Genomic DNA, 26614 nt, shown 5'->3' with positions numbered 1-26614 from the left:
TAGATATGGCGACGGGGCTGCCAAACTAATAAAAAAAATATTGAACCGCCATTTTGTACAGTTTCGCGAAAGTGATTTGTTTACTGATAACCACTGTTAATTCTACTAATTGATTCAGTATTCTATAATTTTACGCTACTTATAATATTATTATAGTCTATAGCAACCAACAGTAAGTATTTTTTTAATTATTATAACATGAATACCAAAGTAACTTTGGCCGGCAAAGGGAACATCACATTCGGCCGGCGTAATTGCATGTTAACCGCCGAGTGAACACGCTATCGTTTCAGTTACCACGTTAGTTTACTAATAATTTTAGTAAATAAGTTCAAAGTCTGTCAGTGCAAGTACATACAGGCTAATCGATGAAAGTTTCCATAACGTCATTAACCCAGATTTGATGCTTTTTGTACCACTTGGATGTTATTGCAGAAAAAAAACTGCGCGTAATTTTTCTTAAACATGCATTTTTATTATATTTAGGCTTTGATAAAGAAATGGATAACCAAAGAGAGAAAGAACGCGACCGTTCCAAGCGTGGAGACAGGCCTTCCAGGTTTTCCGACGCTCAAAGAGACCGCTCTAATGACCGCGAAGCGCGATCAGATGGAAAACGGTTGTTCGTGTCCAACATTCCATACGAGTTCCGCTGGACTGAGCTAAAAGATTTATTCAAGGAAAAGGTATGCATAATTAAATTTTACTTTTATGGGTCTACAGATGTTAATTTCATTTATTTATTGTATATGTTGTAGTGGTGGAAATGTTATGAGCATGACACATACAACACAGGGGATTACGCCATCTGTGGGTAGATGGTTAAAAAAAAATCCTATGTTTGGAAGCTCTTTTAAATTCTCATCATAAAACTTTTTTTATCATATTCTAGGTTGGTGATGTGGCATATGTAGAATTGTATAATGATGACAATGGGAAACCACGAGGGTGTGGTGTTGTCGAGTTCACTAACACAGAGGCCATGAAGAAAGCACTCTTTGTGATGCACAGACATGAACTCAATGGAAGGAAGTTAGTCTTAAAAGAAGAGACAGGTACCAAATTTTTCATTAATTAAGTATTATTAAACTAGATAACATCCCAATTTTATAATGAAGAAGAAATTCATATTCTTTTGTAATTGTAAAAGCCTTTTAATATTTCTGGATAACAAAAGTTAATCTTGGGTTTTCACTTAATTTATCTGTGTCGTAGAGGTATAGGCCTCTTCCAGATTCATCCATTTTTTTCGGTCATTCATATTGTTTATAAGTTCATATTTATTCCATTAAGTCTTGAACACGGTTATCATTATCACACTAATGAGAATTAGCTCTGGTGCATGAGTGTCATCATCATCATAAGAATTTATTTCATGAACAAACTTATACAAATTGATAGTATGTCCAGTGACATACTATTAGACACACTTAATGTTACTGCTGTTCAAATGACAGGACAGATTTCAACATAAAGGCTGTGTCACGCCTTATACAAACATGTACATGTGCATTGCAATGTAAAAGTCTTTATAAAAAACCTCACACAGCTTATCGTCGCAGCGCTTGTAAATCCTGACAAGTGCTCGATTTTTTAAAACCAAAATGAAGCACTGAAAACATGACATAAGGTTCTTTCCTGAAAATTTGACAGATCACAGCAGAATTTACAAGAGCAACAACATTATGTGGCAATTGGCATAATCTCAAATGTGTCCGCAATTCCAATTACATACAGTAGCAATCAAAAGTATTTTGACAAACGAACTTCTTTCAATATGTTTATGAATAGGGTATATATTGAATCATTACATTACGATTATATTTTATTCACCCTTCATTTGTTACGTTTCCACTTAGATTACTAAAACCAAAGACATATATAACTTCGTATAAGACGTATAAAGTCTAAGGAAAAATCGTGCCTCGGAATTCAAGTAAAAGTCATTCTCGAATAGATGTCGCACACACCTTTAGCCTATCCTCAGCTAGATGGCGTGACGACACCGTTTCATATTCAACAATTTTAACACATAGATATCAGTGAATGAACATGGATCAAAATGATATAAAAATAATAAAATCATTTATCCATATATATACATTATTTGATAACTTTATGCGTTTTCATTTTGAGTTTTAGTCGTGTGTCGATAGATGGCAGTAAATTTACAGTGACTACAAAATTTACAATGACAGGACCCCTCTATACTATCTATTCTTTTTGCTAAAACTAAACAACAGACTTAGAATTAAAACTGATAATTTGCGCTACAGGTAGATCAAAAGTATTTTGACACTTCAATGAAATGCTTTTGCTGAACTGGCAAGACGGTTAAAAAAAACATTTCATTAATATTTAATGGCATATCCTCTGGCTTTCCTCACAGCAGTAAATCGAGACGGCATAGAGTCCCCTAACTTCTGTATATGATCATATAGTATGTTCGCCCATTCTGACTGAAGACCTTGGAAAAAACCCCATTGTTTGAATTATTTCTGCACCTCACACTGGACGATCCAACGCTTTCTATAAAAGCTCTATAGCATTAAGATCAGTACCTTGACTAGGCCACTCAAAAACCTAGATTTTTTTGCATTAAAGAAGCCTTTACATGACCGGATTTGTGTTTGAGGTCATTATCATGCTGAAAAACCCAGCGAAGTGGCATATTTTCTTTTGTATATGGTATCATTTGTGTGTAGAGTAAATTTTCATATACATATCGATCCATTATCCCATCAATTCGTACGAGAAGCTCGACTCATGGCGAGAAAAATATCGCCAGCCATTACGTTAGGGCCACCAATGCCACCAGGCTAGACTGGGTGGGTACCTGGTATCGCACAACGTGTCTTTTGTTATTTGGACGACGCACATACTTAATACCATCCGACGACATTAAATTAAACTTGCTTTCGTCACTCCACAAAGTTTTTGAGCAATCGGAACTTGTCCACAACTTGTCACGTTTCGCGAATGCTAATTGGGATACCTTATTCTTTGCTGAAATATGTATATTTTTTTTAATGGGCGTCGACCATGTAATCCATGCTCTATAAAGAGTAGTTTAATAGTAAAAACAACAACCTTTACGTTATAGTTTTTTTTAGTTAATTTTTAATTGTTACTGTACGCTTCCATGGGTGTTCTGCTGAAATCTTATTTATTACACGATCAGTTGTAGAAGTCGTTTCTCGAGGACAACCGCTTCTATGCTTATTTGTGATGCAGTTTCGAGCCTTGAACTGCTTATTCCAGACAGAAATCAGATGCAGTGATATACCAAAAGTCCGCAAAACCTCAGCTTGCTACTTATCTTTCTAAAGTGCAGCCGCACCAGCTTGCTTGAAATCGTTCGAATATGCTTTATGTTTGGCATATTAAGAAAAGTATTCAGATGTAATTACTTCCAAAATATTAAAATTCTGCGGCTCTGTTCTCAAAAAAATTGTAAAAAAGAACAGTGTCATAATACTTTTGAACCCGTAAATTGTCATTTTTTGTTGCCAAGCTTATATTTTCATTCAATGAAACTAAGCTTTTTACGTGTTTCAAGCTTTTAAGCCATTGATTAAATTATCAAAAATTCATTTGAAAAAACTAATATGTTTCATAAAATACCAAAGTTATTATCATTGTCAAAATACTTTTGGTCGTTACTGTACATATAGTCTAGTGTCCGACCGAAACATGTTTTTTTGCCGAAACCGAAACCGAAACCGAATGTTCGGCATTGGCTCTAGTTTCGGCCGAAACCGAAACCGAACCTTTTGTAGACTTGTTAAAATCGTTGAAAAAATGTCATAAAACCGCTTTTACACACATATTATGGGGCTGTCAACACCCAATGTCCTTGAAATTGATGTTACTTAATCAGTTTTTTAAGAAAATTACTAGAGTTGGACCAAGATAATTCTGCAACGATTTAACACACGCAGTGCAAGTGTTATTTTAAACGTCAAAACTTCTGTGGAATTATGACGTATAAATAACATTTGCACTAGTTGCAATGCGTATGCTATCAAAATAATTGTAGAACTCTCTTGGTCTAACTATTCATTCACCAGTCAAGCCAACATGTAGATACAGGGTCAACCAAAAACGCGAGCGCAGCGAGCGCGAATTTTTTGTTGACAATATCGCAAGGCCGGGTACCGATCTTCACCTGGGCCTAAACGTCCAAAGTGCCCCAGTGAAGCGAACTTTCATGCGAAGTCAAAGCCGTGCTTCAGGCTGCAGGATAAGTAGTTGAGCACAGACTCCAACCAATGTCCATTGTATTAATAAGCGAGATATTTCCTTGAGCGCTGGTGGCCTAGCGGTAAGACCGTGCGACTTTCAATCCGAAGGTCGCAGGTACAAACCCCGGCTCGTACCAATGAGTTTTTCGGAACTTATATACGAAATATCATTTGATATTTACTATTTGCTTTTCGGTGAAGGAAAAACATCGTGAGGAAGCCGGACTAGTCCCGATAAGGCCTAGTTTACTCTCTGGGTTCGAAGGTCAGTCTGATGGCAGTCGCTTTCGTAAAAACTAGTGCCTACGCCAATTCTTGGGATTAGTTGTCAATTGGACCCCAGGCTCCCATGAGCCGTGGCAAAAATTCCGGGATTACGCGAGGAAGATGATGAGTTTTCTTATTATTCCTTTGCCCAGGCCCAGTAACATACGACAGTGCTATCTCATTTACTCCGATACAATTAGACAGTGTGCGCATTATAGGTATTAACAGCCTCTTAAGACTGCATCGACCGTCTATATAGTGGCGCCCTCATTAGTGGAATTGTGTTTTATAATAAACCAATTAATGTATGTACCTATACATGAATCAGTATATATAGGTACATATTAATATTGTTGTCCTACTTATTCCCCAACTTTTGGTCTTTGTCACATAGTTTAGTTTCATAGTACGAACTACCATTTCGTAAGTTTCGGCCTGGCCGAAAGGTTCGGCCGTTTTTTGGCCGAAACCGAAACTACAGCCGAAACATGATTTTTTGGCCGAAACTGGCCGAAACCGAAACCGAACCTTCGGTCGGACACTAACATATACTTAGTGCTCACTGCTAGCCTTTCTCCACAGACTTTGCATCTGGTTGCCCTTGGGCATAGGCCTCTCCCATTTCCTCCACATGTCCCTGTCCCAGAGGCTCCAGAGCCTCAAGATATATTAACCTTTTTTATAAACAACAACAAATTAAGGATATTTTTATGTTTTAGGTAATGAACGTAACAGGACTGGGTCTGCCAGACAAGGTGGTGGAGGCGGTGGCGGCGGCAACAGGAACAACAGGGACGATAAAGATGGGTAAGGTTTAAATCTATAGATATTATTTTATTTTATTTTTTTATTTTATTGATTCATAAAGTTTACACAGCATGACAGCGGACTAATACGAGGGCAACTCTGAAAGTTCTTAGAAAAGGCTACTTAGAGATCATATAACAAAAAGAGGCATATTATTAATGAAAATATAACTCTTTATACTTTTTTTGAGGTATATGCAATTTGGTCGTTATCTGTGTTTCAGGATTGATGGCAATTTGGAAACTGTACGTCGAGCGCTATTCCAATTTCGACCTAAGAATTTTTTCGTATTACTATTTATAACGATTTTCATTGTGGGCTCAGCCAACAACAGAGTTACAGTAGGCTTCAGTTATAGTTTCATAATGAAGCCTAGTTCTTGTACGTCTGTTTATTTTTTAAATTACACATTTAATCGCTTTTGTAGTTATTCAACGGATGATCATAGAGAAGCATGTCATTCAAGAGTGACGTCAAAAGTTTACATCGCACAGTTGTGCGGTTAATAAAAAATACTGGCAAAAAATTGTATATCAGTAGTTTTTGATATCCCTCAGTATTCATATGACACTGTTAAAAAAATCTTGCTTAAATTATTTTGTGTCAAAAAAGCTTGAATCCCGATAGGTACCTCATGAATTTCATACAAAACCTCCGAGGACCTAAAATCGCCATACAAAAAAGGCATTGGAAGAATGAGCTGTGTGCGCTTCAGGGTAATCCTATCCTAATGAAAATTTGTACGCGTGGTCAGAAAGAGATAAAGCACGCATTAAAATAAAGAGTAACGTCCTAATTACTTCAGCTTTTTCTATTCTAAACACTTTCAGTTTGCCCTACGTACACTGTGATATTTATAATAGACAGTATTTATACAAACAAGGTACATGATACAGTCTAGAAAGGACAAACAGAACAAAAATATCAAAAAGAAAAACTAATACAAAACAGATGATTCACGCTTATCCAACGCCTCACAGAACTTCATACATTCTTTACACAGATCCATCCAACTTGCAAATACATCACATTCCGGTGCTGATGCGAGGAGCGCATTAATATATTGTAGTGCGCGGGCAAGTGGTGGATATGGCAGTGTTAAGATATTTTTGATGTTATATCTACCAGTGTACAGGCAAAATTAAGGAAAATATCCAATAAAAGTTTGTAATCTATTGATTTTCAGATGGGGAATGATGAAACCTCGCGAGCCAGAAAACTACAACACATACGGTCTCAGTCTCGAGTTCCTCGACTCTATTAATGTTCAGCCGCCGCTAGTAAAGAAAGTTTTCGTTGCCAATGTAAGTTCCTACTACAGCTGTAGTGCATAATTATTTTCCATCGTATTTTCTCGGTAACGTTCGTATTTGTCATGCTACTTCAGTCAACCTCAGTACTTTTTGTACCGAGACTGACTAAAATACCAAGACACGTTCGTACGTCTCCGTGAAAATACGATTGAAAATAATTATGCACATCTGTAGTTAAGTTTGATACTATGCAGTGCTAAATTGATGCAACGCCTTGTCCAGATTTCATGCCTTCAAATCCATTTTGAATTGGCGATGTGGATATTGATTGATGCGTTCAGTGATATCAAGTTTATTGATGACTCTTACAACTACTAAAGCATTAAAATATTTTAAGAAGGTCACTCACGTCATGATCGGATGGTGGCTGTAGGTTTTGCCACCGGTTTTGCCCCTTTCAATAACAGTCAAGTGTCGCATCCTGTCGAGCAATTTTCGATCTAAAATTTACGCGCGTGATCCATTGTAAATATTAAATATTGCTGAATTTTCCAACCTTCCAACAATGGAAATAATCGTTTGTCCACCTCTATTATAAAAAGTTACTTTACGCTCTTATAAATAAGGTCACCAAAAAAATAATGTTCTAGTTAATCTCTTTATCGACAATAAATGGTCAATAAAGATGTAGTGCATAATTGTTTTCCATCGTATTTTCACGGAAACGTACGAACGTGTCTTGCTACTTCAGTCAGTCTCGGTACAAAAATTACCTACTGTGGTTGACTGAACTAGCATGACGAATACGAACGATTCCGAGAAAATTGAAAAGAATTATGCACTACATCTGTAGAAGTCTGATAACCTTCCCATTACCAATCTACTCTCCTTTACAGCTTGACTATAAGGCGGATCGTGCCAAAATAAAGGAAATCTTCAAAATGGCGGGCAAAGTCCGCAACATAGACTTGGCGGTAGACAAGGATGGCAACAGCAGGGGATTCGCCGTTATCGAGTACGACCATCCTGTTGAAGCCGTGCAGGTAAATAACTTATAATATATGGCTAACTATTAACCCCTCGAATCCCAAGCATACATCACACAAACACCTCTAAAGTCAAAAGTTTAATCTTTTCATACATTTTGTATTAAAATCGCTTGTGCGTAACCATAAGCGTTTTATGGAGTTTTATTAGTTTTTGTGATTACGAAAGCTGATCTATAATTATTTTAATTTATTTACAGGCAATATCCATGTTCGACAAGCAAATGTTATACGAACGTCGTATGACAGTCCGAATGGACCGAGGCAACTCGGAAAAGTCAGAATTTAGGCTGCCGGAAGGTCTGAAAGGCATCGGCTTAGGCCTAGGACCCAACGGGGAACCACTGAGAGACGTAGCGAGGAATCTGCCTCAGAACTCCAACGGGCCAAACTTGAACCTGAACAATACAAACTCTTCGCTCGGCGCGGGCGCGGGCGCGGGCGTGCTGGGCGCCGTGCCGGCCGGCGCGCTCAACGGGCTGGGCGCCGGCCTGGCCGCCAACCCGCTCGCGGCCAACACACTAGGAGGGGGATTGGGATTTCCGGTATTGTAGTACAGTCCACGTCAAACATATGTGTACACTTTTGCATCTTATTGCAACGGAATAAGGTGCAAAAGGGTATGGATATTTTGATGATCAGTGGACCTTATGCCCTTTGCAATATGAAGATAGTATTTTGGTGATGGAGAAAAAAAACCGGGCAAGTGCGAGTCGGACTCGCGCACGAAGGGTTCCGTACCATAATGCAAAAAACGGCAAAAAAAACGGTCACCCATCCAAGTACTGACCCCGCCCGACGTTGCTTAACTTCGGTCAAAAATCACGTTTGTTGTATGGGAGCCCCACTTAACCCGTGGAGCTCCCTACACAGACACGTGTGCTGGTAACTAGTATAGGAGTTCCATACTACGGTAATTCTGGGGCGCTCCAGGGGTTAAATCTTTATTTTATTCTGTTTTTAGTATTTGTTGTTATAGCGGCAACAGAAATACATCATCTGTGAAAATTTCAATTGTGTAGCTATCAAGGTGCGTGAGATACAGCCTGGTGACAGACGGACGGACGGTCGGACGGACGGACGGACGGACGGACGGACGGACGGACGGACAGCGGAGTCTTAGTAATAGGGTCCCCTTTTACCCTTTGGGTACGGGACCCTATTTTGGGTACGGAACCCTAAAAACACGGTATATCGCTACTCGTTTCTCGCTAGTCGTCATAGGAAATGCAATTACATTTGTAGATTTGTCGCGCCACACAAACACATTTAACAACTAGAGCTCCCGATACACGTGTTACACGCTGACACGGGTACCCGTGTTCTTAAGCCCGCCGGGCTTAAGAACCCGAACTACACGAACCCGCCCGGATTCGGAAACGTTTACACGGGTACCTGTTTACACGGGTACACGGATACACGGATACACGAAATAACGGATCTTATTTACCCGCCGGTTCGACTCTTCACTCTCGTGTAGCGGAGATTCGTGCTATGAAGACGATTGAATATGTGGGAGGTTAGGAAGATTCGATTACCTACTTTGCAGTTTTACTGGATTGATTGGCAATGTCAATAATAGGTAGGTTTGTTTGTTTGTTTGATTTGTTTGTTTGAATTGTTTGTTTCAATAATCATAAGATTAAAATTAACAATATCTTAGTAACCGTTGACTTCATTGATAGGTATTTCATTTTCTTCATTGATGTAGTTTTTTGATAATTAAAGCAAACCTAAATGATTATCTAATACAAAAGTACATAGTTATGCTTACTGAAACTATCACGAACGGAATATGTTATATTTTCCTTTAGCAAAATCGCATTTTGCTCACTGTTTTTAAGTAGCAAAGTACCTTTGTTCGAGCTGCTGAGGTGAAAAATCAATTAAATTGGTACAATACATATCAACCACATTGAACATCCGATAAAATAAAACTGCTAAATAATCGGAGCTCCTGAACCTGAATCTTTGTTTTATTTAAAACTTTATACATTACTTCAGTCTCCGCTACACGCCAAGGACGGGTTAGGCCCGCGTGTATTTAAGATCCGTTTCGCCGTGTACACGGGTACACGGGTATCCGGATACACGGGTCTTAATTACACGTGTGCCCGACTATACGTGTAGAACGGGTCAGAAAACCGTGTACGTGTAGTTCGGAAACGGGTACCGAACACGTGTACACGAAACCCGGACACGACCGCGAGCCCTATTAACAACCTTATTTTATAATTACCTATTAGCGCCACTTACACCATCCCATTACCCGGGGTTAACCGGTTAAACCGTTAACCCAGTGTCAGTGTCTAAGTAAAATTTTGTTACTTACAACTATGGACATATGTTTCTATAATAAATTAATTGAATTAAATTGAGTGCAAGTGGCCCTTAGATTTAGTTTGAAAGTAAAAACATAAATGAAATTCACTTGTAACTAAGTGATTAGTACATACTTGGGGGTCATCCATTAATTACATCACACGTTTAGGAGGGAGGGGGTCAAGAAAATGTGACATGTTGTGACAAGGGGGAGGGGGAGTCACAAACTTTGTGACGTCACTTTAACTTCATCAGCAACCGAAAATTTACTTAAATTATCGCTGTACAGTTAAATAGCAAGTTTTTGTAATGATAATCGTTTTTATTCGTTTAATTTTTTTTTCCCACTCAGTTTTGGGTTATAAAATTACTGATATTTCTTTTTTCAAAAATATTTTGATATAATATTAATAATAGGTACTTAATTCGATTGGCCGATTGCGTTGAAAAAATGTGACGTCACACTAAGGGGGGAGGGGTTTGCCAAATGTGACCAAGTGTGACAAGGAGGGGGGAGGGGTCAAAAAACCTAGAAATTCGTGTGACGTAATTAATGGATGACCCCTTGTAAATATGCACAACGTAAATTTCGTAAATTTACAAAAACATGTCCACAAAACGTTGAAATCTCTATCAAGGATTCTATATTAAGACTCCTTTTCTTTTTAGGCTCTAGGTCTAACAGGGCTAGGAGCCCTCCAAAACCAACTCCTCCAGCAAGGCCTGACCGCCAGCGACCTCGCCACCGTCCTCACCGCACAGGCGCAGGCCCAGGCACAAGCCCAGGTAGCCCAGGCTGCCAATGTCGGGGTCAATGTGAACAGTGGCCTGAACCTGAATAATGATTTGAGCGGGCTTGGGAATAATGCTTTGAGTAGTAATGTGATGGGATCCTCTTCTATGAGCAGCGGGCCGCTTTCAGGTAAATATGAGTGTCTAGTACATAACATCCCCTTGCATGGCCCAGGCACAAGCGCAGGTAGCCCAGGCTGCCAATGTCGGGGTCAATGTGAACACTGGCCTCAACCTGAATAATGATTTGAGCGGGCTTGGAAATAACGCTTTGAATAGTAATGTCATGGGATCCTCTTCTATGAGCAGCGGGCCGCTTTCAGGTAAATATGAGTGTCTAGTACATAACATCCCCTTGCAAGGCCCAGGCACAAGCCCAGGTAGCCCAGGCTGCCAATGTCGGGGTCAATGTGAACACTGGCCTCAACCTGAATAATGATTTGAGCGGGCTTGGGGATAACGCTTTGAGTAGTAATGTGATGGGATCCTCTTCTATGAGCAGCGGGCCGCTTTCAGGTAAATATGAGTGTCTAGTACATAACATCCCCTTGCAAGGCCCAGGCACAAGCCCAGGTAGCCCAGGCTGCCAATATCGGGGTCAATGTGAACACTGGCCTGAACCTGAATAATGATTTGAGCAGGCTTGGAAATAACGCTTTGAATAGTAATGTCATGGGATCCTCTTCTATGCGCAGCGGGCCGCTTTCAGGTAAATATGAGTGTCTAGTACATAACATCCCCTTGCAAGGCCCAGGCACAAGCCCAGGTAGCCCAGGCTGCCAATGTCGGGGTCAATGTGAACACTGGCCTGAACCTGAATAATGATTTGAGCGGGCTTGGGAATAACGCTTTGAGTAGTAATGTGATGGGATCCTCTTCTATGAGCAGGGGGCCGCTTTCAGGTAAATATGAGTGTCTAGTACATAACATCCCCTTGCAAGGCCCAGGCACAAGCCCAGGTACCCAGGCTGTCAATGTCGGGGTCAATGTGAACACTGGCCTGAACCTGAATAACGATTTGAGCGGGCTTGGAAATAACGCTTTGAATAGTAATGTCATGGGATCCTCTTCTATGAGCAGCGGGCCACTTTCAGGTAAATATGAGTGTCTAAAGTGTCATTCTATGGAACTTGCTAACTATGTATGCAAAAGTCACTAGTAAATTCATCATTCAGAGACAATTTCAATATGGCGGTTTGTTTACATAGTTAGCAAGTTCCATAGAATGACACTTTAGTACATAACATCACCTTCCAAGGCCCAGGCACAAGCCCAGGTAGCCCAAGCTGCCAATGACGGTGTAAATGTTTTCCCGCCATATGTCCCGACCATGGAATTTGCCAATAACCCTAAAATTGACCATCAAATTCTGGACAATTTTCATTTCAAATTATTTTTTAATACTTTGTTGTTGTTGAGGATATACGGATACTGTTTTGAACATATTTTAATATACGTTTAAATTTTCAGCTTCAAGAAGCCAAATGGTCGGAGTGACCGGAGGACAAGGCTACGGCCGGGACTCCAGCGTCGTCCAGCAGAGCTCCCGCGACAAGTCGTCCGACATGGTTGCTATCACTAATGTAAGTTACTATGGTTACAAACCACTTTCCATTGCAAATGGCTGGTCAGATTACACAATATCCCCGCTTCCTTCATTGCCCTGCGTATATGGAACCGATGGATGGATGGTTGGCACGAATGGATGAATGAAAATATCTCTGTGTGTATCAACCAATAAAATGGTGACTGTGATTGTACGTGTACCGATACAGGTGTCACTCATACAATGAAAGTTTAGTTCACTCTATTCGTGTCAGCTTTCGTTAATTAATCAACCAGTAGAATCTGCCATTCGGCGAACTAAAGTAGGGCGCCAACGTACAAAACTTTTTATTTGAAAAACACTTGTCACTTCTACTATTGCTGAATACATCAACCCTTACCAATAATGAACTTGTTCAAGAAATGACGGCACAAATGTTGACAGAGCCAGTTCGTCGATCAGCTGACTACATTATTGTGCACGAGAGATAAAGACAGAGATACACACACATGGACATTTGTATTTGATAGTAATTGCTCGCTATTGCAATTTATCAGTAATATAACGATCTTGTTTACATTCTTTATTTGGTCATACATTAAATGGAAAATGTTTAAACTGCTCGACAATAAACAAAGGGCTCCTGTGCTGCCCTATACAGAAGGCCTACCGCGAATACCGAAGTTCGCAAATTGTGGCCATCTTTCTCTTTTACTCCAATTAAGGCGTAATTAGAGACAGAGAAAAAATCCCGATATTTGCGAACTTCGGTGTTGGCGGTAAGCCCCCGGTTCATGCTATCCCTAAGGGCTCATTTAGACGATGCGAGAATTTCATTACATTGCGGGTTTTGATCGGTCGGTTGAATTGGACGTAAACCAACAGTCCGCAATGTAACTAAATCGAATGCGAGTTCGCGCGCCGCTCCGTCCAAATCAGCCTTAAACATTGGATTGTTGAACAGCTCCCGCCGACTGTGACGTGGCAGCTGATCCGCGAGAAGTTCAGCGAGTGCGGCGACGTGAAGTTCGCGGAGATGACCGGCCCCGACTCCGCCATCGTGCGCTTCCACAAGGAGTGGGACGCCGAGCGGGCCATCAGTATCCTTTACTACACGAGCCTTTATCCTCTAGCCCCCCACAAATTAAACCTTGCCAAGACAAATGCAATTTTGATTTGTCATTATGAAGATACAAAATACAATGGTATGGGAGACCTTTTTGTAGGCCTCTGGGCGGTTAGAGTTAGAGGTTATACCACCCCCTTTTCTACATCAGGGGGTCTCCAAACTACGGCGCGCTGGCTGATGAGGTTTGGCCATTTGGTTGAAAAGTTTGGACACCTTTCAACTAAGGTCAACGGGTGATATCAAATAGTGTTTCGTGTAACCACGTCAGTGAGTTGACGAAACGAGTCCGAAAAGTCAATTTATTTTATCATTTTACCAGACACGTTTAGTGATATGATAATGTCTCAACTGTCATATGGCATAGCTGTCGCAGCAAAGTGATCAAAACAGATTTGACCAAATCTCTAAGACTTAGGGATATGATCAAGTCGCGATGTTAAAATGGCGAATCCATTTTATAATTTGCCTAGAAAAATTCCATCAATCCATTTTATAAATTGGTCAAATCATGGTCAAATCTCTGTTGTGATCATTTGCCTGCGAGATATACATGTAAGCTAATGATAAATGATTCCTATCCTAATACATTTTCTTAACGTTATTCTCAGAAATGTTTGACAGGACCCGCATTGACGGAAGAACTATTGACGTCCGATTTTTCTGAGACGAGGAAACAAGGTAAGATTGTTATTGTTACACTATTTTGGTCACAGATGTTTTTACTATCACGATTTTTTACGTTTTTCATATTCTGAAAATTTTCATAATCAAATACAAGGATCGAACACATTGTAATTGTTTGTCATTAATTACCTATTTCAATCTTATACTCCATTTAGACGGTTCAAGAACTTGCATGCGATTTTCTTTACATTGCGGTACTTATTTGGTCAATCGACTGAATTCATTGTACTCTGTAATTAGCAATGTATCGAATATTGCATGCGAGTTCTTAAACCATTTGGCAGCTTGAAAAAGGTGTATCGTTATTTCATCAAGTACTAACCGAGTTCCTTATTTTTTCAATGTTTTCGATGTTTGTTTCATCTACAACAAATACGCGACGGTTCTTCGTCTGGATCTCGACTCTGCTCTCGTAGGTACTTCGTTCCTGGGTCATAATTTTCAAAATTACAATTGTCTTCGGGATGTTGACATTTTGACTAGTCAAAGGTTTCTGTTTTGGGCGGCAAAATACAGTGATCCACAAACGAGTAGATTTTCTTTAACTTGACCAAGCATACTTTGAAAATGTACGGCTTCCTCAAATAACGTAGACATTTGGTTCATAATTAAAATCTGCAGCACGTACGATTTTTGTTGGACTCTCAAAAACAAACAAGTTTACAAAATTTTGTAGGGTATTCGTGCGTAAAACAAAATTTGCATTCTTTTTAACAAAAGTAGCTTTTGCATTTAAGACGGTACTAGAAAATGACTCATGATGAAAGATGGTCTGTAAATCGTTTGGATAGCTGGGTGGATTTCAGTTGAAGTGAATCATTCGGTCGTGTAGGCGTGTAACGAGAAAAATTAACTGATGTAAATGAGTCTTTTTCCGGTCCTTTTGATCCGACTCTTCGAAATCTCTTGACAGTTTGCAAAAGTAAGTAAAGTTTGACAAGATTCTATTTGGCCCTGAGATAGTGTTGCTACAAGCAACTTCAAAATGTGGCAATAATGTGCGAAGGTGCGTCATGTATATAGTCAAATCAAATGTCATTAACGCTCATGTCAATTTTTAAAAACCTACTACCTACCTAAATGTTTTATCATATTCAAAATAATGTTTCTTGCATCTTTGACCATCTTTTTTGGCATTTTTGTGGTAAAATCGTTTATAATTACGAAATATTTTCTTCTTGTGTACATCGGGACTGGACTTTCGATGACTTTCAACGTCAGTCTTCTTGCCAGTAAAATAAATTAGTACCACTCTTAAACTTCGCAACATGGCGAAGGCCAAATAAAATGTTGTCAGGGTTTGCTTGCAATTTTAAGAGTTGCGTCGGTCGTAGTCGACAGTGGTCCAGCTATAACCTTCGCCTCTCGATACAACACGACTTATTTTTGTACATAATTGGTGCAACATCAGGATGAATATATTCTGTGTTTGTATCTCCTATAACCACACTGACAGCCAATCCTTACACACGATCTTGGTTAACCGGAGACTCTTCCTTCAGCTTAAACAGTATGTTTTTTTTTGTGTTTTCAGGAGTGTTTCAAGTTGATCAGTTGTGGGGTTTGTATAACGGCTGCCTGCGTAGAAAACTTTGTTCTTTACTCTCCATTAAATAGTCCACTTTGTGTTTGACAATCGATTAGTTATTATCTTAAGTTTAGTGTAAGCTGTCAGGTTTGCTATTTGCGTACTTTTAATTTCAAATGAATTTGTAAGATGGAATATTTTATTTGTGTGTTTACTGGAATACAAATCTAGGACTTAGAATTGTTTAAAAATAGGTTTGGTCTTAAGAATGGGTCGATCTTTGTCTTGAACTTGCGTGATATGCTGATGTTCGATGTAATATTAAGCTGGTTCACGATTCACTTGTTTCACTCCCCTGATTTGGGATATCACACTGTAATGAATATTCATTTATCTCGTATATTGCGGTTTTACTAAGGAAACTACCGACAGGTGTTATGGAGCTCAATTGGACATTAATCGTGTTGTTTTATCCACAATTTGATCAATTGGGTTTCTATTGAAACATTTTGTTGATTTTAGCATGAATGATGAATATAGGTTCAAGGATACCTTCTGGGAGGAGACAAGGTGTTTTGAAACCCTTCTAATACAATTTAAGTTAGTTTGCGTAGTGTATTGTATCTTTAAAATGAGCCAGTCGGCACGATTGATAAGGTCTAATAAATATTGTTCAGTCATAACTTCTATTCACATGCAAAAGTATAATTGAATAAATTTTAATGTATCGTGTACAATGAATTTTTATTTTTGTCGGTCACATGGTTATAGCCCGAGTAGTTCTGCAGTGAACTAGAAAGATGCAGTATTAAAGATGGCTTATGAATTATATCGAGTGCTTTCTAAAAAGTTCTCGATGTTATTCGACATTGAGTTCACTGTTATTATTCGTTAAGTGTGATCCGAAAGGACAAATCTACAAGAAAGAATTGAGAGGTTGGTCAACATGGCGGTTTTGTCAAGCTCTCCACTCTTGCCACGTCTCGCTTGAACTCCACCGGCCTCCTTCAAAGATAATTTTGGTTCTCCAAGGGAAGATGTCTCGAAGAATCGATTCCAGCGATGTCGTTCAAGCTTCAGAATAAGTGACAATGATAATAAATGGTAAGTCGCCTGCCATTGAGCCCTTATAGTTTTGACGGTTTGCATGGGATTCTTTTGATCTTACGTCCGTGCGCAGGGTATGTTAACTCCGTTGACGCTGCGTTCGTTGTTCGTATCTGCCTATCTTCTACGTTGCTTCTAATAAAATTTTACTGTCACTGCAAATATTATGTTTTGGCAAAGTGCTTTGGGATTTATATCTAAAATCACGACGGACGACGAAAGATACCATTTGTGATTCTGAACAACAAGAAGACTTCGTAGGATTGTTGTTTCTAAAATTGTATACGGTTTTAACTGTTGAATGACTTGGTAGTGTAATGAAGGTTCCGTTTTCCATTTAGAATTAGGTATGTGCCCATACAGTATTATCACCAATATATATTTCATTGATGCTTCTATTTATACTTTTTTGATCTAATCAATCTTGTATTTGGGCCAATTTATATAAAGCTGTAATTTTCTATTCCTACTCGGCTCTTTCGATCCTAATAGGAGAAAAAGGGTGCCAGGATTTTTGTTTCCATTCCATTACTATTTTTCGTAGACTTTGTATGACGGCAACGGAGGGAAGGAATGAAAAATGACTGAACATTTTCGTACACTTAGGTGATTCTGAGTAGAAATATCATAAAAAAATTCAATTCTAAAAAAGTGTAATTACAACTTTATTTACAAAAAATATTTACCCAATACCGTCGATGTAATTTATATTCGTGATACTACTGTAACTCGACCAAGTCCCGCCTTTCTAAGGCAGAGTACCAATTGGAACGATGAAATTACCTAATGTTGGCGACTTCTATGGGTCGAATACGAGTTGAGTGTATGTGGATATCAATATTTTCAATGTGGGTGCTCTGTTGGGCATGGATTGTGTTTGTATGGACGAATATTTTGACATCCAACATTTTGCTTTCATAAGACCTTCATAGACGTTTTAACACAAGTATGACTTGATACTTTTTATATTCTTGTTATTGTCTAGTATTTGTGCTGTTTTCAGGTTACAAGATGGATTAAAATAAATGGAACTGATCATTCACTTTGACCGCTAAAAACTTCAACTGACGCGCGCGGCTACATCCCAATATCAAACTTCGTGAATTTCGACAAATTCACGATGACGCGCTGCACACGATAGGCGTAGCATTCAAAGGGTCAAATCGACGGACCTGCCTTATTTGGTAGATGGTTAACAGAGGATATGATGCCCAAGGAGATAATATGTCGCATTGCAGCAAGCAAAGGTAATTTTAATTTATGTTTCTGTATGTGTTTTGTGGTAAACTAGGTAGTTATTAATTAATGTTTGACAATCTAGTTACCATACATTCTTCTATATAAGGGATAAAATAAGCAAAGCATACCCAGGCGAATAAAATAGTATCGGTGTCCACTACTTCTGGTCTATATTTCTAATATCAACAACAAGACAATACATTATATAACTTCTAATCTATGAATAATTTACTTACCTAATCCATTTTATTTATTTGCAGGTAATATGCTACATTACATTCTGACTAGCGTGGTGATATTTTTAATAGAAGTGTAGCTATTTTATCATACAATTTATTTTTATTACGAGTATACCTACTATTTCTGATCATTAAAAGACTGAATACAATTATTTACAAACATGTGGTAATTTTATTTCTTCTTCCTTTCTCTGAGCTTATTAATTTTCTCGAAGGCCCACTCGGTCAGGTTAGATATGGGGATCCTCATTGCTGTTAGTATCAGCTCGAGTATAGATATTACCGAACTTCCAATACAAAGGTTTATAACGCCTCCCGTTTTCACTGTAACAATTCGTAACTTTAAGATTAATTATTACAAACACTTATTCCAATTCTCATTTTTGTACAAATAGACTCTTCTATACTAGATATCACTGCCGATGTAGATACCTACTCTTTTTAACACTGCTGATAAAAAAATAAATTTAATATTATAGGGACATTCTTCTCCCCGTAATTAGGTCCACAATTTTGAGAACAACTCTATAGTTTGCCATACAATCTTTATGATTATATCCACGCGTCTGGCAGATGTTAATCGGTGGAGACCAGAATGGCGGGCAATCAAACTTGTTAAATCAGTTGGAGGTGTGCAATTTATAGAGCTCCAGACTCTTGTGCTGATTTTTACCCACTTCAGCAATTATTTGTAAAGTCAAGTTTTAAAAACCCCTTTGTGGCCTACTTCTCTGATCTCAACGGTGAACGCAAACTGGAGAAATTTCAAATTCACGGCTGTGAAACTAGGTCCGAAGAGTCTCCTAAGAAATAGAAGTAACTACTCACAAATCATATCTTGCGTGCTGAAAATGAACTCCCGCGTCACCCTCACTTTTGGGAACCTAGAAATGCCGATCCTCAACCGGTTCATGTCAATTTGCAACAGAATACTTTCTGCGTCTTTCAAATAGACGTGCGACTCGCAGTCGCTCGGGCAGTCGCAGTCCCTCGAGGTTCTGGGTAAGGAGGAAACGTTGCCGTGTTTGTGGAGAGTGTCGTTGGTCACTGAAAGTCGTATTATTTCGTTTTTGTGCTGTAAGACGCAGCGGAGTTCATATAAGTCGCAGATTTTTTCGTGATCTGAAAAATAATGCAAATAGTGAGCTATTGGTACCTAGTTAGGTATTATCTATAGTTATAAACTACTTTAGTAACGGTACCAATCATGAAACGTTTAAGACAAAATTTGGAGTATGTTTGACATTACAATGATACCTACCTGTAAAAAATTTACCACTGCGCGTTATAAGTTGAATGTTCTTCGTCTTTTATGTTTTCGCCGAGTTGAAAGATTCCTGCTATCTACTGCAATTGTTTTTAATTTAACATAACTATCAAATCAAAACGTTTATTCGTAGACAACAGCGTCGCAACGCGTCGTTAAAAATGACGCGTTTGGTTCAATAAGGTATCTTTAAGAACTTAACACTAGCTTCATAGTTGCAGCGCCACTGCTAATGGGAGCTAATTTTCCCTAAGAGCTATACGATGGGATCAGATGTTCAACTCAGTTAGCTTCAAATAGGCGAGCCGAAGAAAATTGAGTTCTACTATCACGTCGCAACAATGTCTATTAGCTACAGTAGACAGCAAGAGAACGTAAGATACAGTCACCAGGGTGTCATCAACTATTCCTTAGTCATATTCCGCGTGGTGATTATGTTGGTCATAAAAGTCATAATGAACTATTATTCCCTATAAGACCCACCTCGAAATATGAGTCGATTTTGATCTCGGAAATGTTGTTCAAGATGGCTAATTATTTTTACGATGTCGATGTTGGCCCCAAAGAAAAACTCGTTTATCCTACATCTCACAGGTTCACCTCACAGAATAGGTAACCTATAGCTAAATGTTGAAAAACGCTGAACGTTGTAAGATGAGCCGCGTAAAAAAAAACTGACACCTCTATTTGCAGAAACTTACTAAAGCTTTAATATAATGAAGTAAAAAGCTGACCCAAAGGTTTATAGAAATGTGGGACACATCCGCAAAGCGTCTGGATCATTCTAATTCGGCACTCCACCAAGCAATGATTATACGAATATACTGGATACCTCTTGGTCAGGGGCTCGTCCAAGTATCTGGAAATTAAGTAAGTTCAATACGGGTAAGGTGCAGGGGGCCAATTTCGACTGCGGGATAATTTCAACTAATCGAAGTATCTTCCATGTTTTACATTATTAATTATATTAGTCACACAACACATATTTTTCGCTATCTGGGCATATATGGCACTCTAGTATAATGTAAAACATTGAAGATATTCCGATTAAATAGTTAAAAAATTTCCCGCAGTCGAAATTGTCCCCCTGCACCTTAGATTAAGTGTGGCATACGGGTAAGCGTGGCTGGCCTTCACATTGGGCCTGTTTACTACTAACAAAACATCGTTAAAAATATTTGAAATGCAAAAAAAATGTCTCGAATTGCGGAACATATTCAATGTTTCATATTTTTATACTTAAACTCAACTAGAATAGTACATTATCAAACTACACAACGGGACTTAATCGCGTATTTAAGTTTTAAGATTTACGTCCGACGTTTCGAGGACGGCGTTGTCCCCGTGGTCTCGGAGAAGACTGGCTCAAGTTGACATCAACATCTTCTAGCCGCGCGAGTTTTTCGAACTACCCGCACTTGGTCTTGTTTATCAGTTTGAACGTTTTGCGCACTAGGGATGTTACTCTGTCGTCACACAACACTAACGATATTCGATTTATCGACTGTCGATATTCGTTTCCGCTTACATTTGCTAATGACTGGATTCCATGTGGATGAGATCTTAAAACCCTCGTCCCGATTAAAATTGCAATGTTTTTTGATTTCAATGGCTTCCCGCACTTTTCTACTGTAGAAATGGCGATCCGTGGAAAGGATTTTAGGGTTATGCAGCTCAATCCAGTGGTTTGGTCCTGACTCCAGCAAATGCTCAGCCACGGCAGACTTGTTCACCTGACGATTTTTGACAGCGGCGATATGTTCCTTAACTCTTTCTGCAATGGTGCGCTTTCTCCGATATAGGAACTACCACAACTGCAATCTATTTTATAAACGCCAGGTGACTGGAATGGAATAACGATCGTAGATTTGTTTTGAATTTTAAGTAAATTGGTAACGGTGTCCTGAATGTCCTGATATTACGTAGAACGGAAAACTGCTGTTAGGACTTTCCTGTAAAAAACCCTTAAGTAAGTACCTGCATTTCCGTATAGAGACTGGCACATGCCGCAGCGTGTCTGATATCTTGGCGGTCCACACTCGGTAGCCGAAGTACACGTAGCCCTCTGTGTCGAACGTGTATGACGGTGTGGTGCTGAGAGCGATCTCGTCGGGGCTGTGCACGTATACCTACCGACACATGAGGGTCATACTCAAGTCATACACATGCAATGCAAAAATAGGTAGGTACATAAGTTATTCTGGACAGTTAAGTCAGTATATAAGGGCACATGGGGCCCGTGCCCAGGGCCCCCGTCCTCGGGGGGCCCCGAAGGACAGACAGTAACAGTATATTTGATTACCCATAATAAATAGAAGATCATAGTAGAAAAATGTTAGTTTAATTTGCATTCTTTACTTTCCAAAAGGGCTTCAAATTCTTATGTGCCCAAGGGCCCCAGCACAGTTTAAGACGGTCCTGAGTTAAGTTGTAGGAGACTAGTTTCCATGGGCTATTAGGCAACCAAAAACTAGTTTTGGTTGTGATTTAGGTGCTGACTTATGGCTTATGATGGCTCTATATTGTTTTTAATACCAATTGTAAAGTATGTAAGAGATTATTATAGTAGACCAAGCTACTTTGGCAGCGCTAAGCTAAGTTGATAGCCCAGACAGTAGGTACAATAATTACACGTCATAATTTCATAGAATAAACGTGGAATAAACCAAATTACTTTAGCAGATTTTCCAACCGCACCTAAGTACTCAATTATAAATGAACTTACTTGTGTAGATACTAACCTTGTATTCGTCAGCATAATTTATTATCTGTGTAAAGAAATCTATGTCATGCGCCGAGAGTTCTATGTTGTTTTTAACGTACGCTATCGTCTCGTCTTTCCATTTGCTAGAAATACAACGGAAAATTCGGTATGAGAAGAAAACTTCACGATGATGTACTTTATGTTGTCATATGCATTACTTTGTAATGGAGTGAGGATTGCAGACGAGATTTTCTATCTTAATACAAATCTTCGAGAGAAAATTGGCTGGTTGTTTTTTGCGAGTTTTTGATAGCTTTGCATCATATAAGATGAATTTGACGGGGCGGTACCTATTACCTATTTTATATTCAGTTGTTAACTAGCAAACATACCTTGGGCTATGATGGTCCTCATTACAGTTTAATTTTATGAAATTTAATGGTAATATGATCTGATTAACTAAGTTAAATTGCCAATTTATCTTTAGGAAAATTGTACGTTAAAGTAAGAGCTTTTTCACATTTTCCTATCCGACATCTAATGTCGAATGACCCTTGAATAAAGAAGAAGCACCTAGAGAATGCCTTACCTTACGGCACAGACAAAACATCCTCCAGACTTAGCATAGTCGCGCTACCCCCTCTGCCACGCATACGGTAATTTTACTCCATGTTCGAGTCGAAAGTGTCTTTGTGTGACGTCCGTGAACTCGTTCGTCGTTTGAACGGACCAATCACGCCACGGGACTTCGCTCACCTCGTCCCGCGCACCCCCGCATTTTTGGCATCATCGGTTGCATGAAATAATTGCTCTAAACTCGGTCTAGAGGATTCCTAGTCTATGCCTTACGGCATCAAGTGCTTTTATTTTATTTAAAAAAAAACGCTTTTCTTTGTGGACGTATTCGACAACGACATGCGATTTCGGATCGAACAATGTGAAAACGCTGTATGTTTAACTTTAAATAAAAGATACAGGGAAAGGGTTACATGAGTAAGAATTAACTCGGTATGCTCTAATATTGTTGTCTGGAAGAGATCGCTCTTTAGCGATAAAACCGCCTGGTGTCTGCCTCTATCTTTAATCGATTGTTTTTCTTTAAGCTGTATCTTTTACTGAGGTGTGTCAATAAAGAGTATTCTATCTATCTACTCTAGACAGTCACCTGTGTGTCTCCGGGTTACTTACAAGGGGTCGTGGAAGGCAGCAACGTTCGAGTTGATGACATGACACATGCCCATCTCGGTTAACACCGCGTGAACGGTCACCGGCCAGTTGGTTTTCGTCATCACCGTCCGGTTCTCAAAGTTCTCGAACAGTAGTCCGGCTAGGCCTGCGTATTCGTTCGGGCTTATTAACTGAAATGAGTTTTGGAATAAACGTTAGTGTACCAGTGATTGATAATATACCTCCCCAACAGTTGACAGGATAAAAATGGATTGAAAACTTTTGGAACTAGGGTATCTATCTATCTACACTAGATCGTTTACAGTAAATAATTATGTCTGCCGTACGTCTACTCGTACTTATATCAAAATGTACACTGCAGATGTTTTCCAAAAATTACCGTTATACAAAATGGTGAAACATATTATTTATATTTTATTAAATTTTACAGACAAGTCAACAGAGCACTTATTATGTGGTATCATATCATATTAAAATTAAAATACCTATGTAGATTAAGCTAATCCTACAACAGAGTAATACTTCGCTTGCTTGAGACTTAAAATTAGCACTGGAAGCAAAAAAGAACTTTGCACAAAAACTTTAGTGTTACCTTTACAGTCTCCGAGTTTTGTAGAGCAAGCTTGTCGATTGTGTCCAAAGACGCCGTTGCAACCGACCAAAAATACGAGTACAAGGTCTTGCCAGTCCTCAGCCGGGTCTCACTGGAACAAACGGAATTAACGGCTACTTTCCATTAGTTTAACTAACTCGAGTTGATTTGATTATCCTTTCGAACTTGGAAAGACAGTTGGTTTATTTAGATTAGGTAAAGCGGCCGCGTCACTTCTGCGTGCGAAGGAAGTGGAATTGGCGAAGAAAGTGTTGCTCCTTTTTAAATTGGAAAGTGTTTTGACAATGTCGAAAAATTTTTTACATAATATACGCAATGTTTCATGATCTTTATTATCATTTAACCCTCTACACGGCACAATAAACATTATAAGTTATAAGGAAAAAAAAATAAGTACACACTATAACGTCGTCTTTTTTATTTTTATCAATTTTCGGGTCAATGAGATTTGAATCTATGATTCCTTATAATTATAATACAATATCAAATTTATTATTATTCTTATATATAATGTGCAATGAAGAGATAAGTTTTGCATTAAGTGCTAGCTATCATATGTGAAATTAATATGCTTAATTGAATACTCACTTAAGAAGCGCACTGAATAATTCTTGATTAATTTTGCCTGTAGGACACAGTGTGATAGCCGGGTAAGAGACGTTCCAGTTGAAATAATCCATCTCCACACTCATCACAACTGGCGAATTCTGGCAACACAAGTAACGAATATAAAAAAAAATGCCTAGAAATAAATCGTCAGGTGACAAGCAAGTCATAAATTACTAAAATTACTAAAAAAAAATTTTAGTACCTACTAATATGGTTCACTATGGCTATGAACTTGTGGTGGTACTTAGTGACTTTTGCTTGTCACCCGACGAAATATTATTCCGTGAAACGGTAAATTTTTGTTTTGCCCGATGCCGTAATCAAATAATTCTTACGCCACGCAATTTGACTTGCACACGAGCGCAGCGCATATTGCTCGCACCAATATAGGTAAATGATAACAAAATCAATCAAATCGAATTTGTAAGTTCGAATTGACCTCTAGAACTGCTTCCTGAATCGTTAATGGAATAAAGCGTTCGTAGTTTCATTCAAGTACAATAAATGGCGCCCAACGTGGGGCTTGAATACATGACCTCGAGATAAAGTCGCACGCTCTATAGTAAGTCGAGGAAGTAGTTTCATGTCTTATAATTAATTGTAGTCAACTTATCAATTAATTCGATAGTAGGTATTGTAATTTTTTATGTATGTTTGTAACTTTGATGAGCTTACTCAGACCAATTAAGTAAATAAGTAAGTTCACTGGATGAAGTAGATTTGCAGTTACTATTACGCTAAATGAAATGTCCTTTGAACTATTAGGCGTTCTAAGATTGATGCGCTTAAATTGTACAAATTGTACAGTTGGTCTTTAGTCTCGCCTAGGCAAGTGAGAGATGTACCTACACGTGCTAACCAGCTCCCGAATCTCTCTATCATCGCAAGAGAAAGGGAGTAATAAAGACGAATGGTATGCGAAAATGAATCAACAAAACTGGGCTCATTAGTAGACAATTATATAAATATGCAAGTATTTTGTGTGCTCCTTATGTATAAGTATAACTTATCTATGGTTATATAATATCATTGGGTAGGTACACAATGAAAATTGATGGAGGTTGTTAAATAATACTCACCAGGAATCTTACGTATTGCGTGGTCAACAACATGATTGCTATTATCAAACATATTACAAAATTCATCAACCAGTATGCTCTGCGAAATTAAATAAATAATGTATTTTATTCACATTTTACAAACCTAATACTTAATATTAAAACATAATAATATTAAAATGTAACGCGAGACAAAAAAACAAAGTTTGTTCGAGCGCTAAAATATCTCGTCAGAAATGGGATTTTCACCCGAGTTAGACGCTCTACTTTTCATTTCGAATACCAGGAAAACAAAATACCCGTGTATTTAATTTACAAAACATGTCTAAGTATATACTGAAAAATGTATCACCACAACAAGCCACTTGTTCAAATCAAATCAAATCAAAATTGGAGACAATATAATCCACTTGTGATACACTCACACAAAATTCTACCCCCACACAGTTGTTATATCATCGCCAATACTTCTATGTAGGTAAACATATCCAATAAAAAATCAGCTTTTTCGTAATTTTCCCGCGACGGAGATGAAATGTCAATATTTACCTCTCCAGCCAATGTATCTCCGTGTTTACAATATAAGGCAAGCCATGAGTCGTCGAGCTTCTTAATTCAGTCCGTAAATAGTTGATAAGTTTCTCTCTCTTCATTTTCCGCCTTTCCTTAATCATCAGTAACTTCTCTTTGATCATAATATGTGGGTTTTCAATTAATTTATTAGTTATTGTGATTATTGTGTCCCCTAGACGGTAGGAAATGGAATTATGGAGTTGGACGGTGTTCAGCGCTAATGAGTCAGAAGCTGAGGACTAGGGCGTCCCAAGAGAGGCCCCCGCGTAATAATTATAGCTTTCATTTATAACTGAAGTTTAGCTTTAGTATGGGTGCTCTTTATGGCACAATATTAATTTATATCAATGTGTAGTGTGAGTTAATGCAATTAACAACAACAATACAGTTTCAAACTTT

General features: G+C 38.6%; 2 protein-coding genes across 3 annotated transcripts; one reads left to right on the top strand and one right to left on the bottom strand.

The window, feature by feature from the left end:
• The first annotated feature begins 25 nt into the window (after positions 1-25).
• Positions 26-18363, top strand: LOC134798699 (heterogeneous nuclear ribonucleoprotein M). 2 transcript variants are annotated; one of them, XR_010145254.1, is made up of 13 exons: positions 26-172; positions 487-686; positions 893-1055; positions 5231-5318; positions 6505-6622; positions 7468-7614; positions 7818-8162; positions 10609-10861; positions 12202-12314; positions 13242-13377; positions 14015-14084; positions 17729-17972; positions 18225-18363. XR_010145254.1 is itself a non-coding variant. In XM_063771085.1 (12 exons), the coding sequence occupies exons 2-11, from the start codon at positions 501-503 to the stop codon at positions 14068-14070; spliced, it is 1605 nt and encodes a 534-aa protein (XP_063627155.1). In that variant the 5' UTR covers positions 26-172; positions 487-500; the 3' UTR covers positions 14071-14084; positions 15625-16355. The 2 variants fall into 2 exon arrangements, 1 of the variants encoding a protein (XP_063627155.1); XM_063771085.1 differs by lacking the exons at positions 17729-17972; positions 18225-18363 and adding an exon at positions 15625-16355.
• Positions 18352-26614, bottom strand: LOC134798958 (uncharacterized). Its single transcript, XM_063771385.1, has 10 exons — positions 26192-26614; positions 25664-25742; positions 24561-24682; positions 23955-24066; positions 23363-23553; positions 22212-22317; positions 21448-21599; positions 20205-20329; positions 19032-19325; positions 18352-18527 (listed from the first exon to the last, which is right to left on the bottom strand). Exons 1-10 carry the CDS (start codon positions 26335-26337, stop codon positions 18376-18378), a joined length of 1479 nt encoding a protein of 492 aa, XP_063627455.1. The 5' UTR covers positions 26338-26614; the 3' UTR covers positions 18352-18375.

Source organism: Cydia splendana, chromosome 17, assembly GCF_910591565.1.
Source record: "Cydia splendana chromosome 17, ilCydSple1.2, whole genome shotgun sequence".
Taxonomy (NCBI): Eukaryota; Metazoa; Arthropoda; class Insecta; order Lepidoptera; family Tortricidae; genus Cydia; species Cydia splendana.
Note: the sequence above shows the minus strand (reverse complement) of the source record. Positions and strands in the feature narration are given on the sequence as shown.

Coding starts and splice junctions, on each gene's coding strand:
- LOC134798699 (XM_063771085.1), top strand. CDS start 501: ATGGATAACCAAAGAGAGAAAGAACGCGACCGTTCCAAGCGTGGAGAC. Junction 7,615..7,817: donor ATCCTGTTGAAGCCGTGCAG/GTAAATAACTTA, acceptor ATTTATTTACAG/GCAATATCCATGTTCGACAA. Junction 13,378..14,014: donor GGACGCCGAGCGGGCCATCA/GTATCCTTTACT, acceptor CGTTATTCTCAG/AAATGTTTGACAGGACCCGC.
- LOC134798958 (XM_063771385.1), bottom strand. CDS start 26,337: ATGATCAAAGAGAAGTTACTGATGATTAAGGAAAGGCGGAAAATGAAG. Junction 24,067..24,560: donor TTCAGTGCGCTTCTTAAGTG/AGTATTCAATTA, acceptor CGTTTGTTCCAG/TGAGACCCGGCTGAGGACTG. Junction 22,318..23,362: donor GCTGCCTTCCACGACCCCTT/GTAAGTAACCCG, acceptor TTGTATTTCTAG/CAAATGGAAAGACGAGACGA.